The 12,793-nt window shown below is 37.9% G+C and overlaps 2 protein-coding genes across 6 annotated transcripts in view; one reads left to right on the forward strand and one right to left on the reverse strand.

Moving 5' to 3' along the window:
* The window catches only part of Tcerg1 (transcription elongation regulator 1), a 65,570-nt gene extending 64,354 nt beyond the window's left edge, over positions 1-1,216 (forward strand). For 4 of the 5 annotated variants that reach the window (XM_021725697.3, XM_005324202.5, XM_013358170.4 and 1 more), the window contains one exon: positions 170-1,216. In XM_021725697.3, the coding sequence (XP_021581372.2) occupies positions 170-371 (202 nt within the window). In that variant the 3' untranslated portion in view covers positions 372-1,216. The remainder of the gene's footprint in view (positions 1-169) is intronic. The other variant, XR_002483825.3, reaches the window with a different exon arrangement.
* Positions 1,217-2,289: 1,073 nt separating this feature from the next.
* Positions 2,290-5,959, reverse strand: Gpr151 (G protein-coupled receptor 151). Its single transcript, XM_005324288.4, has one exon. It carries the CDS (start codon positions 5,692-5,694, stop codon positions 4,423-4,425), a length of 1,272 nt encoding a protein of 423 aa, XP_005324345.1. The 5' UTR covers positions 5,695-5,959; the 3' UTR covers positions 2,290-4,422.
* Positions 5,960-12,793: the final 6,834 nt, after the last annotated feature.

The following is a 12,793-nucleotide window of genomic DNA, read 5'->3' on the forward strand; positions in this document are numbered from 1 at the left end:
TGAGGTGATTTACAAAGGTGACTACTGCAGTGAAATTTTTCTTAAAAAAAAAAAAAAAAAAGAAAAAAAATGGAAACACAATTAGGAACTAGATGGACATTTCCAGCTCATTTTTGAAAGACCTGTGAACAGCAGTCAGTAATTCTTGGTCTTCTTTTTCTTATTTCAGATCCAAAAAGCTAATCCAAGAATCTGATCAGCACCTGAAAGATGTAGAAAAAATTTTGCAGAATGACAAACGGTATCTAGTATTGGACTGTGTGCCAGAGGAGAGGCGTAAACTGATTGTGGCATATGTTGATGACCTGGATCGACGGGGTCCACCACCACCTCCCACAGCATCAGAACCCACTAGACGATCAACAAAATAAATCCAAATACTCTTCCACAGGGGTATCTATTAATTCAAAACGCTTGCATGAGCCAATTTTCAGGTTTTTACATATATGTGCATTAGTCAACCTATTGGAAAATCATCTGACAACAGGAGAAGCATTTGCGAACAGTTTCTGAACAGAATATTTTGGAAATATGCTTTTCTTTGTGTGGCATGACTGACATACATACTCAAATATAGGCTATCTCTAGTAAATCTAAAATACTGAAGCTAAAAATCATCTTTTTATGAAGTGTGGAAGTCAGTGACTTGGTGACGTTCTTTCTAGCAGTGTTATTCATGCAAGACAAAAGAGCATTTGTGGTTTGAACTTGCAAGATGCAAATACCACAGACTCCCAAGAAAATTTAAGTTGGGGTTTGTTTTGATTTTTTTTTTTTTAATGCGGGTAAAAGAGAAAACACTGAAAATTGAATTCTTCCAGAGGCTAAGAATATTATAATGGACATACTTTTACCTTTGTCTCTAAAGAACAGTTTAGTTTTATTTGTTCACTTATGTGCTTTGATTATTCCCTTTGAATTATAGGCCAAGTCTTGTTGTTTAGCCTAAGAGAAGATTTATTTAGTAATTTCTTCTCAGGTATGGAACCACATTCATAACTAACATGTTGACCAGAATAGAACTCCTGGTTAAATATATTTTATTCTCCATTAAGTGATCTTTATCAATATTCTGGATTAGACAACAAAATTACCTTTCTGGGTGTTCCCTGTAAACTATACTCCTGTTTGAATGTTAAACTTTTGTTTCTAAAGTTTAAGATGTTTGAATGTTCAGTTTATGTATTTGAACTACAATAAACCAATCCTTTTTATATATGTGGATTATATATGATTATTGTTACATAATTTATAAGAACTAATTTATACCTGTTTTAAAAGAAACAGCAGGTGGAATTTGGCACAAAGAAAGTAATCTTTGAATCTTGACTATTACATAGTTTTTAAAATCTTGAATATGAATACAGTATTTCCCAGTATAAAGAGAAGAAATTTGTACAGAACCATTTTTATGGATGCTGAAGTCCCTTAGTAATATTTATTGCTTACTAGAAAGAAGATGCTGATTTTTGTTTTGTTTTTCTTTGCTTTGCTTCTTTTCTGTTTGTTTGTTTTGCCATTTAGAGAAACATTGATGGTTTGTGCCTTTTTGATGTTCTATCAATGTCATGCGTATCACACCATGAAACTTTGGTTCTCAATTGCTTTTTCTAATTTACCTCCCCAATCAAAAACAAAATAGAACTATTTTATCCTTTCACAGTTTGCCAGTTTCTGAGTGCCGCATGATTTTTCTTTCCTGTTAATCTCATATCTACTGATTACAACAAAAGCTAGAAAGAGGGAATTCAAACAGATCTGTATTTGTAAGTTATATGTATATAATTAGAGACACATGCACATCCATATTACTTGCTAAATAGCTTGGATCTATTAAGTGCTGTAGAAATTGTGTGAACTCTGTAGAAACCTGGCACCAATGGATCAAACTAAGGTCTTAATCTGAAAAAATGGGATTTGTATTTTTTCTCTCGTTTTGAAATTTTATTTTTATAAATTCACAAAGTAAAGTGCTTGCCAAAAGGAGCACAACTATTATAGAAATATTATTGCTCTTCAGATGTTTTCACGTCTTTTTTTGTTATTCCAAATTCCACACAGAATTGTTTGCCTACTCACCACATTTCTGTTTTCTCACAGTAAATCAGCAGTGTGAAGACAATGGCTTGGTGATATCTCATGTATCCTACTTATAAAATATTTTGAGTTTGATTGCACAAATCAAAATTTTCTGTACAGATTTTTTTAAGGGATCAAACCAGGATTCACCATGTCACATCTTTAATGAAAGATTCGTTAAAAATATGCTTTGTTTTCAGTATCAGTATCTTCATATGGTGGTGGTGGTGCTTCTTTTTTTTTTTTTTCCGGTGCTGAGAATTGAATCCAGAGGTGCTTTACCACTGAGCTTCACCACTAGCCCTTTTAATTTTAAAACAAGGCCTTGCTAAGTTGCTAAAGCTGACCTTAAACTTGCAATCCTCCTGCCTCAGCCTCCTCAGCTGCTGGGATTGCAGGTATGAGTTGCTGTGCCCAGCAGATATGGTGCTTGTCTACAGACTCTGAAAATCATTTTACCCTGAGCTACTGTTTAGGTCAGACTTCCTTCCTATAAAGCCCCATCATTCCAAGTGGTGATTTTGAAAAGATGATTCAAGACACAGTTTAAGTTTCCAAAAAACTATCTGAAGTCAAACATAATTGTTTTTATTTCTTTACAAGTTAAAATGTCAAACACTGAAAGTTTACATCCTATATTTTCTAAATATATAGTGAACATAAAAACCTTTATTCAAATGGTTCATCACAAACAATTTTAATGGTGACTTTTTTGTATAACTTAGTATCACAAAACAATATTTTGGGTTCTTGGGTTAAATTATACTTTAACACGAAACTTTCAAATAAAATTTGGATTGAAGCAAATAAAAACAGTTCTACCTTTTGTGTTAGAAAGCAAACTATGATCATTTATTAGGGGGAAAAAAATGAACATTAAAAAACAACAGTATTTCTTTGCATAGCATATTCTTTTTTAAAGTATTTTTTGTTGTAGATGGACACAGTATCTGTGTTTTATTTATTGCACAGCATATTCTTGATATTTCTGATTTTCCATTGCTCAATTTATTTTCCCCCCTCAGTAAAAATACCAAAGAATTCCATATGAAAGTAATGATAGATAAATGTCCTTTTTGTATTTAAAAGGAGAAGGATGTCATAATTATTATGTTTTACTGAATATGATGTTTTACTATAAAATGAACAGTTACTGCCTATTTAAATTTTTGCTGTTATGTCTAGGAATACAGATTTGATTTTTATTGCTTTTCATTATTCATTATACTTGTGATTTTTATTTTCTATTATCAACCAATTTGTCTTTTCATACTTTTTTCACACTTATTACTTGATTATTTTAAAACTTAGAAGCCCTACAATATTTTAAAAGTTGAGTAGGTTTCCAGATAAGTGTTTAGGGGTAAAATTAATACCTTTTAACAAGAAAGTTTACTACCTCCATCCTTTATATTTGAGGCTTGCCTTTAATTAATGGTTAATAGCTATGTCACTGTATCTTATAGTTTATCATGGGATAAGGAGATACTGGGAGGAACAGATTTCTGTTTTAAGAAAAATAACTTTCAAGCATTTTGGAAGAGAAGGAAGGGTGGTTTTTTAAAAAATATATTTTTACCATATCACAATATAGGATGTCATGTTAGGCTCCTATCCTAAAATTCTCAGACTTTATAGCTAAAGACCTATTTAAGTGGCTTTAAAAAGATCATTGAAGAAGACTTTGTAGTATCTAGAAAAATTTAAACTTACTTAAACTTTGCCAAAAATAGCTATGGTTTGAAATTAACCCAGAATTGGAATAAGGTTATTTCCTTATTTGTTAACTTTGATTGGGAAAATTAACATGGATTTTCATTAAGTAAACTAACATCAAACAAGTAGCTCATTAAGTAAAATTTACTCATTGTGTTAGAGAAAGCTCTTAAGTGGAAGTGGATCTTGAGCTTTGGTTATGTGAAATAAAAATTGATGACATTAGGGCCAGCAGGTTTAGGAAGAAACTGAATATGAATATATATACAGGCTCAACCTTTAATAGACAGAAGCTCAATTTCAGCCAGCACAGTACAGAGCTGGTTCTAAGGTGCACATAATAGAAACATTCACTGTGAACAAGTGACTAGATAGCTTAACTATCTCATCACTTTGGCAGCAGCTTCTTTATACTAAACACTTTACATGAATTTTTTGGACTTCCAGGTTATAATTCTGAAGCATAAATATTACATAGTGTTTTACTTACCAGATTGCACATTTTGAAAATGCAGAAGCATTTTTGTAATTCTTAATGGCTAATAATTTTGTATGGTAAAGTCAGCAGTATTAATAAGCAGCAGTACAAGTAAATACATTAACCATAATTCATTTTTCTTTGGAACTTTATTTATCACAACCCTCTGTCTCTTGATCTTCATGTTCCCAGGGGATAGGATCGTTGTCTTGTACAGAAGGGACAGTGTCCCTCTCATGCCAAAACTGCTCTACATCCGGGAGGACTGGAATCTCTGCCTTCTCCATTTTCTCTTTACTGGAGTTGGGAGAGTCAGGTTTCTCTTTCTTTGGGATGGATGCTGAGGTGTCTGGGGATGGAATCTTGTCAGGAAGAACCTCCAAGTTACCAACTGGTGTTTCCTGAGTCTCAGAGGCTCTGGGGGGGTTTTGGGTTACCATCCATTTCCATAAGCCTTTCAAACCTTCCCTGAATTCTTCCAACATCACTAGAAAAATGAGAGGATTTGCTGAAGAAATGGAAAACATTAGGACTTGAGACAGGGCTATGAAACCCTGTGGTGGGCTTGAGCCTCCAGCCTTCAGATGCCATACCCATAGCCATGCTATCCATTCAGGGAGCCACAGAAGAGCAGAGGTGATAGCAATGCTGAACAGCATCACTGTGAGTTGCTTTGAACGCATCTGGTTTCTAAAATTTTGAGTCTTAGTTCCTCGGTTTTTACATTGACTGTAAGCTCTCCAGAAATAAAAGCTGGCCAGAAGTAATGGAAGGCAAAATACCAGGAGAGGGTAGAGCTTACCAAACATTGACATGAACTCTTCGGCCACAGCTGGTATATCCATGAGGCACATTTCCACACCTGCGTGGTGCCTGGTATTGCTGAAGAACCATTCTGGCAGGGGTAGCAGGCTAGCCACAGCCCAGATGGCTACCAGCACTGAGCAGATGGTGCAGCTGTGGACACTTACTTGTTTGGCTGGGTCACTTGCATACATGTAGCATACTTTGGCCACTGCAACAATTGTCAGGCTCTTGGCTGCCATGCACATGTGAATGAACCAGTCAGAGGACTTACAGACAAACCAGCCTAGATCCCAAACACCTTTGGAGTATGCTGTAGCTCTAACAGGTGCCGAAAACAGCAGGAGAGAAAGATCAGCCAGGCTGAGGTTCAGAATCAGGGAATGAATCATGGATGGCTTTCCTTTCCAAGCACTGTGAAGGAGGATGCCAATCACACACAGGTTCCCCACGAAGCCCACCAGGCAGACAGCCACCAAGAGAGCTGGGATGATGGTCCTCCAGTCCTTGGAGTCAGAGGGCAGGTACCCTCCAGCAAAATGGAGGTAAGCAAAGGACATATTCATGATGCTGGAGTTGGAGTTGGCAAAGGCAGCTGCCAGCATCACCTTCTCCATCCAGTTCCTCCTTAGGAAGTTAGCTCATTTAGGTTTGTCTTCTGTCTCAGCTCTTCTGCATAGGAAATAAATTCTTCCGTCAGTGTCAAATGACACCTTTGGACCCTCCTCCTCTCGTTTCCTGAGAGCAGAATGTGGAAGAAGGCTGGTTGCTAAGCTGCATGCCTTATACCTGTGCCTGCACCAAATGACAGGCAGCAGCAGCAGCAGCACACACAGTTGCTCAAGCTCATTAGCAAGTCTAATACCAAATAGCAGCCCTGTAGAGTAATAAAAATATAATGCTTATAAAAGATAAATGAGAAGAACATAAACGTTAAGTGGGATTTGTTCCTCAGGGCAGGGAGTTGGGGGAGAAGCGGGGAAAGATCACTAAAGCCAGTCAAGGCAATTATTATTTTTTAATTGTTTTTTGTTTTTTAGTTGTAGATGGACACAATACCTTTATTTTTATTTATTTTTATGTGATACTGAGGATCAAACCCAGTGCCTCACACATGCCAGGCAGGCGCTCTACCACTGAGCCATAACCCCAGCCGAATTCAAGGCACTTATTTTCAAAGAGCTTGTTTCTAAAATTTTGAGATCTACAATTCAGTAAACACTACATCTGAACCAAGTCCTTTATATTCAAGCATGCCTCAGAATCCCCTGGATAGCCTGATCCAGTAGGTCTGTACTCAGACCCCCAAATTGACATTTCTAACAATTTCAAATGCTTCCTTGCTACTGGTTGGGAGACACACTTGGAGAGCCAGTTTTAAACAGAACCAATGCTGCTGCTCCTTCCCTCTTTGCAGAGATCTGCTTCCCTGTTACCCTACCCTCAACACCCCTTTAGTCCTGTCAACAGCTTGCTGATATCAAGCACAGCTGGGTAGTGAAAAAAAAAAAAAGGGAAAAAGTCCTATTAAATCTAATTATGGTTGACTCAAGTTTAGTCTATTATGGGTTTTTTAGAGGTAATCGTGGAGCTTGGAATTAGAGGTTTGCTTACTAATGAGGCTTTTCAAAAAGTGATGGTGATAAAGACAACCACATGATGAATTAAGCTGCTTTTCAGAGAGAATTCCTAAAAGATTAATCAAGACGAGAAATAAAAGAAAAATCAACAATTTCTATGTTGAAGGCTTTTTAAGAGATTTAAAAGAAAATGACATTTAAAGTTGGGAAAAGAAAAATTTTCAGATTAAATAATTCTGGAACCAGTCTGAAATTGGAAAGTGTTACAAGGCAGTGGACACTCTGGGAAGGACTAGATGAGCTAGAATGGTTCAAAGGAAGGGGCAGAGTTGAAATGAAGACACCTTCCACCCTAAGCTTGACTGAATCAGAAGTGCTTTTAGTGTGATCCAATGGAGATGGTACTGGACTGGTTGTCAGACTGTAAATTCTGGTAATTTTGCTCTCACTAGTTCTTAGGAAAGGAAAGGAATGATATTTTAAAATTCCTCTAAACCCTGATCTCAGTGATAAGTCTGACCAATAAAGCTACCTACTGGAGAAGCTTCAGTGGTGCTGAGTTTGTTTGATTTGTTTCCTTTCCCTTTTTCTCTGGGAGGTAGAACTATAGCTCTGGCTCTTGTGGACTAGAGGGATGGGGTGTGGTGGAGAGGTAGTCGTTACAAATAGGCATAAAGGATCTTTTTTGGGATGATGGAAATGTATAACTCTAAATTTACTGAAACTTTAAATTGTATACCCAAATATATGAATTTGTGATATGTAAACTATACCTCAATAAAGCTTTTTTCAATAAAACTGCATGAAAGCCTGGTCTGCTTCCACACTCGAGCCATATGATCCTAGCAACTCTGCAGCTCCCTGCCCCCGAAGCCTAAGCTGGGTCTCATGCTGCTTTTCCTAATAGGGGATACTACCTGCCATGATGTTGCCAAGAGACAACCCTGTGGAAATTGTGAAGCAGTAATAAAATTTGGGCCATAGACATTTTTAAAAAATTCTACTTTATACTGAAAGAATTTATATTTAAGTAGCAAGGGACATCAGTCAGCTTAATCTTAAGAACCCAGATAAAGCAATTTGTGGTCAGTCTTATAACTGGTTTCTGGTAAAAGCAGAGCTAAATGTGAATGTGGTATTACCAACACTGGGCAAAGTTTGCCCTATAGCTTAGTTCCAGAGAAGGGCTAACAATCATGACAATCTTTTTTGAGTGCATCCTAAGAATCAGTCTCTGTGCCATGTTTCAGGCATTTAGCTCCTCATGACAGCTCCCGAAGAGGGTATGATTGTATTCTCTATTTGCACAGATAAAGACACTGAGATATATAATAGCTTGCCTGTGGGTCAGTACTACATAGCTAATAGATGACTGAGTTGAGTGGGAACCCCAAGAGTACAGAGTTGGGTTTCAGAGCTGTTTATAAGCTGTTTGCTATCCCGCCCAAACAAACAAAAAAAAAATTGTGGGATATTGTTCTTTAAGTAACATGATCCTCAAATTAGCAGAGTTCAACCATTAAAAATTGAGCCTTCTGTCATGGGCGAGAAAAGCTCACGCTTTTCTTTCAGTGAATATGTATCGGGCCATTCTTGTGCTAGGTGTGATGCTAACCCTAAGAACCCAGGGTGGAAGAAGAGTCCTCTTTTTTAAGGAGCTACAATCTAGGGGGCAGAGACAAAGAAAAAAATCTCAGGGACAATGAAATTGTCATTGAAGAGTCCTGGCTGCTATAGATGACTGGAGGAGAGCATCTGACCCACACCAGGCATTGGAGGGGTTGGGGTTAGGAGGTTGGGGGAGAGCCTGGAAAGTCTTCTTGGAAGAAGTGATATTGGAGCAGGGAACTTAGCCATGCACCTTCTCACTTCTGCCAGTACCTTTGTGGAGCTTATCATTGCTATGTATTCAGTAACTCTGTTTAGCACACCAGAAAACAGCTGCTGCTTCTCAGAGAGGTTGTTCAGTGCTGCACAGTGTACTTCCATCTCTGAGGGTGAACCTCTCCAACAACCCACAGGTGTTCAGGCTTTGAACTCCTCGTGGAACACATTGAATCAGGCTGGGCTTCACGGACCAGCTGCAGTTTGTTAGCCTGCTGGAGAGCTTTTAAAGCATGCTCAGTTCCATCTCTGTGGGCACTCACAATTTGGCACACAGTTTTTTCACTACCACCCACAATATTAATGAAAAACCGTGAGTATGGTTACTGTTTTTTCCTTTGCTGACTATTGTGCTTTGTTGAGTCTCCTGTCATCCCCTGATTGTGCTTCTCTTTTGGGACCACAGTTGCTTTTGTGGAGTATCTTTTGCTTCAGGGCCTTCCTTAGTGACATTCCCATTATCTAATGTCTTGTATTCCAGAGTGTCAGTCCAGGCTAGAGGTATGAGCAGAGCAACAGTTCATCTCTGAGGTAAGTGAGTATGACTGGGTCTGAGACCTCATCTTGCTTTTGTTGGGGAGAGCCAGGGACTAAGAGTTAGAAGACCTCAACCCTATCTTTGAAAAATGAGACTATTAAATAAAAAAAAGATCATTTTGGATTAGAGTCAAAACCTCATTTTCCAGTTTGGAGACAGTTATTTGTCCTTTGGAAGATGGCTTGACACAAGCTGGAGTCTTGGATGCCAGGTGAACGTGGTTTTTCCTTCACCCTATCCTATTCTCTGGCAGGGTTCTTTGTTAATAACTGCCCCTTTTGACTCTGGGGAGGATAAAATTTGGACATAAATGTGATGGCTCCTTGGGAAAGCAAAAGGAGGGTAAAAACATGAGGGTGTGTCTGCATTGTGCCAGCTTATATAGAACTTAGTCTTATCCAAACATGACTGTGGCTGATATTCTGAGGCATATATTTACTCCCTTTTTTCCTTCCCAAGAGTTTGCTTTTATATTATTATAATGCAAACTGTAATTGCAGCCATGATTTTTGTTATAATGTAATGAGGGGCTCCAGTCAACCAAAAATCCCCTAGAGAGAGGTGTCAGAGGTTGATTTATCCACAGTGAAGAATATGTGGGGTACTATATTGTAGCAGCATGTCTTTTTTTTAGCAAGTAAAGCATTTAAATACCTTAACAGGCCCAGGATAGTCCTGCTTAGATATAACCAGCCCATCCCTGGCTATAGATGTCTTATTTTTTAGAGTATTATTTGCTGTGGTTTTCTACTGAAACACATGTTCCATTAATTAGGGGAAAAAAAATCTAGTTGCCACAACCAACCACCTGGTACAAGAATTTTTTCCTTTTAAAAAAAAGTTTCATTCATGTCATACAATTCATCCATTAAAGTGTACAATTCGGGCTGGGGATGTGGCTCAAGCGGTAGCGCGGTCGCCTGGCATGCGCGGTGCTCTGAGTTCGATCCTCAGCACCACATAAAAAATAAAGATGTTGTGTCCGCCGCCAACTGAAAAATAAATATTAAAAAAAAAAGTGTACAATTCAACATTTGGTGGATATTACTCTCTTACTGTTCCCACCCCGACCAGCAACATGCTTGTGGTGGTCTCCTTAGCGTGACTAGATCTGTTTCCATGACTACCAAACTCGGCAGGGGGTAAAACATCTTCACGCAGGTGTCCAACATCCCAGGACCAGATGAGTTGGGCAAGGAAGGCAGAGTTCAGAGATCCAACATGAATTTGATTTCTTGGTGGCACATAAAGAAAGCAAAGAATGTTGCTTTCCTTGAATCCCAGACTTCCTTTTAAAAAAATGAGCAAGGCATCTCTTGCCATCTAGATTTTTGCCCTTTTTGTTCACGTTTGGTAGAGAAAAAAAATTATTATTGAAACCAGGGGAAACTGAAATAAATCCTTTAGACTTCACCTGCTCTTACTTGCTTTTCTAGACTTAACCTGCTTAACCTGCTTTTAGGTTACTCACTTTTGTTAACTGTAGATAACACCCCTGATGTGTGCATTATCATGGTAAGGACAGAGGAATGAGATTCATTCACTTTTCCATGCTTCAGCAAATAGATATCCCCAAACCCAATCCTGGGGAGGCAGATTGCTCTCCTGTCTCCTCACAAGCTGCTTCCTGAATATGCTTTCTAATTTGCAAAACTTGTCTTTTCAGTGATTGGCATATTGCACGCTGAGCAAAATAAGCCTGGTGTGGTAACTTTTGGTAGGTGGGTGGGGGGGCGATGCTTCTGGGAGTTGACCTTGGAGTGCTTGCCACACAGGAGTGAGTCCTTATCACTAAGCCATATCCCCAGCCTGGTAACATTTTTAACACGAACATTAATAAATTGCACTCAAATCTTAATAAACAAAACAACAACAACAACTGTTTTGATGGAGAAGGGAAGCTACAGAATCTGATTCTAAATGTTTCAAACTAGGTGCAAAATGTTTGTCAATTTCTGATAAATGCGTTAAAAAAGCTTTTTAAAAAATACTTTTCCTTTCTCATTTTCTTGTTAAAATTACAGAAAGTTCTAATTTTCTTCTAAAACTTTTCTACTTTATGCATAACTATCCCCTTGTAATTGAGAAGTCAAAGTATCTAATTTTTACCTTCATAAGTTTTTAAAAAATTAAGTCGAAGTGGTGATGATATTGTGGTTAAAAGAAACTGAGGTGTCCCAGAGGTTGTGACTTGCTCTTCATCACAAAGCTGATTTGTTGCTAAACTGAGATAGATCCTGTATTGTGATTCTGGTTTCAGTTCTTCCTATCAGGCCAGCCTCGGTGAAACATAAGTATCTCTTGGGATATTTTCAGGCATTCTGTGTTGGTTTCCTATTGCAGCTGTCTATAGCTTACTACGAATTTAGTAGCATAAATCAATACACCAATCTTATAGGTCTAAAGGTCAGAAGTCCTAAAATCAGTGTATCAGCAGAGGTGTGCTCCTTCTGGAGGCTCTGGGGAGAATCTGTCCACCTCTTTTAGTTTTTCAAGGCTGTCATATTTCTTGGCTGATATCCTCTTTTTCCATCTAAAGCCAGCTGCACAGCATCTTCAAATCTCTCTGCCTTTGGTTTCTGCTTCTATCATCGCCTCTCCCTTCTCTAACCACCCCACCTGCCTCCATCTTTATAAACAATCCCTGTGATTTTTACTGCGATTGCTTGGGTAACTCAGGATAATTTCCCCATCTCAAAATCTTTAAGATTTTGGTCAAGTAACATAACAAACACAGGTTCCTGTGTTTAGGGTGTAGACCTCTTTGGGGGAGATCTTATTCTTTCACATATTCTAACAAAATTGTTAATGAATTTGGGAGATGCTGGACTAAACAAAATTAAGTAGGATTTCTCTGAATTTTGAGGAAGAAAAATTAGCAGAGATTTTGTTGAGACTTCTATTTTCGAAGCACTTAAATTTTTCATGCATTATCTCATTTCATTCTTAATGACATTGCTAAAGAGTTCTATTTCCATTAAATAAAAAAACTGGTTCAAAGTAAAGTAACTCAATATCACACTGCTAATAAGCAACAGCTGGAATGCAAACTGGATGTATCCAGCTGGGCATGATAGTACACAACTGTAATCCCACCTACTTGAAGGGTTGAGGCAGAAGGATTGTGAGTTCTAAACCAGCCTGGGTAACTCGGGGAGACCCTGTCTCTAATAACAAATCTGGATCTGTTGGATACTAGAATCTCTGTAGAGATTCACAGCATTAATGTTTTAATATGTAAGGCACAGGATTTAGGATCCCGAATTTTCAGATTAATGTAGCTGGGATCACAGCGTCTTATCAAACTACTTTTTTTTTTTTGAACATACATTATGAAACATACTCACTGGCCTCTATATCACTGTTGAGATTTTTTTTGTGATGTAAATGTTCTATATTGCCACTATCCAATATGGTACTCATTAGCCATATGTGCCTGTCAGATTCTTCAAATATGAGTAGGATGACTGAAGGAGTGAATTTTAAATTTTTTATACTTTTAATTGGACGGTATATCTCTGTTCTTCCACCTTTAAAGTTCAAGTCTAACCTAAGCCTAAGTAGCTACTTTACTTTCATGCATAGTACTGTATTTGGCAACTGGTAGCAAAAGTCATTTGATGAATGTTGAAATCTCTTGAAATGCTTCTGGAAAGGATGTGCTTTTTGTGATGTTAGGTAATAGTAAAGCATGATTTCTGGTGTCATCTGAGT

This window comes from Ictidomys tridecemlineatus, chromosome 1, assembly GCF_052094955.1.
Source record: "Ictidomys tridecemlineatus isolate mIctTri1 chromosome 1, mIctTri1.hap1, whole genome shotgun sequence".
Taxonomy (NCBI): Eukaryota; Metazoa; Chordata; class Mammalia; order Rodentia; family Sciuridae; genus Ictidomys; species Ictidomys tridecemlineatus.

Bases quoted from the DNA above. Each gene is read 5' to 3' on its own strand.
- Gpr151 (XM_005324288.4), bottom strand. From the start codon at position 5,694: ATGGAGAAGGTGATGCTGGCAGCTGCCTTTGCCAACTCCAACTCCAGC.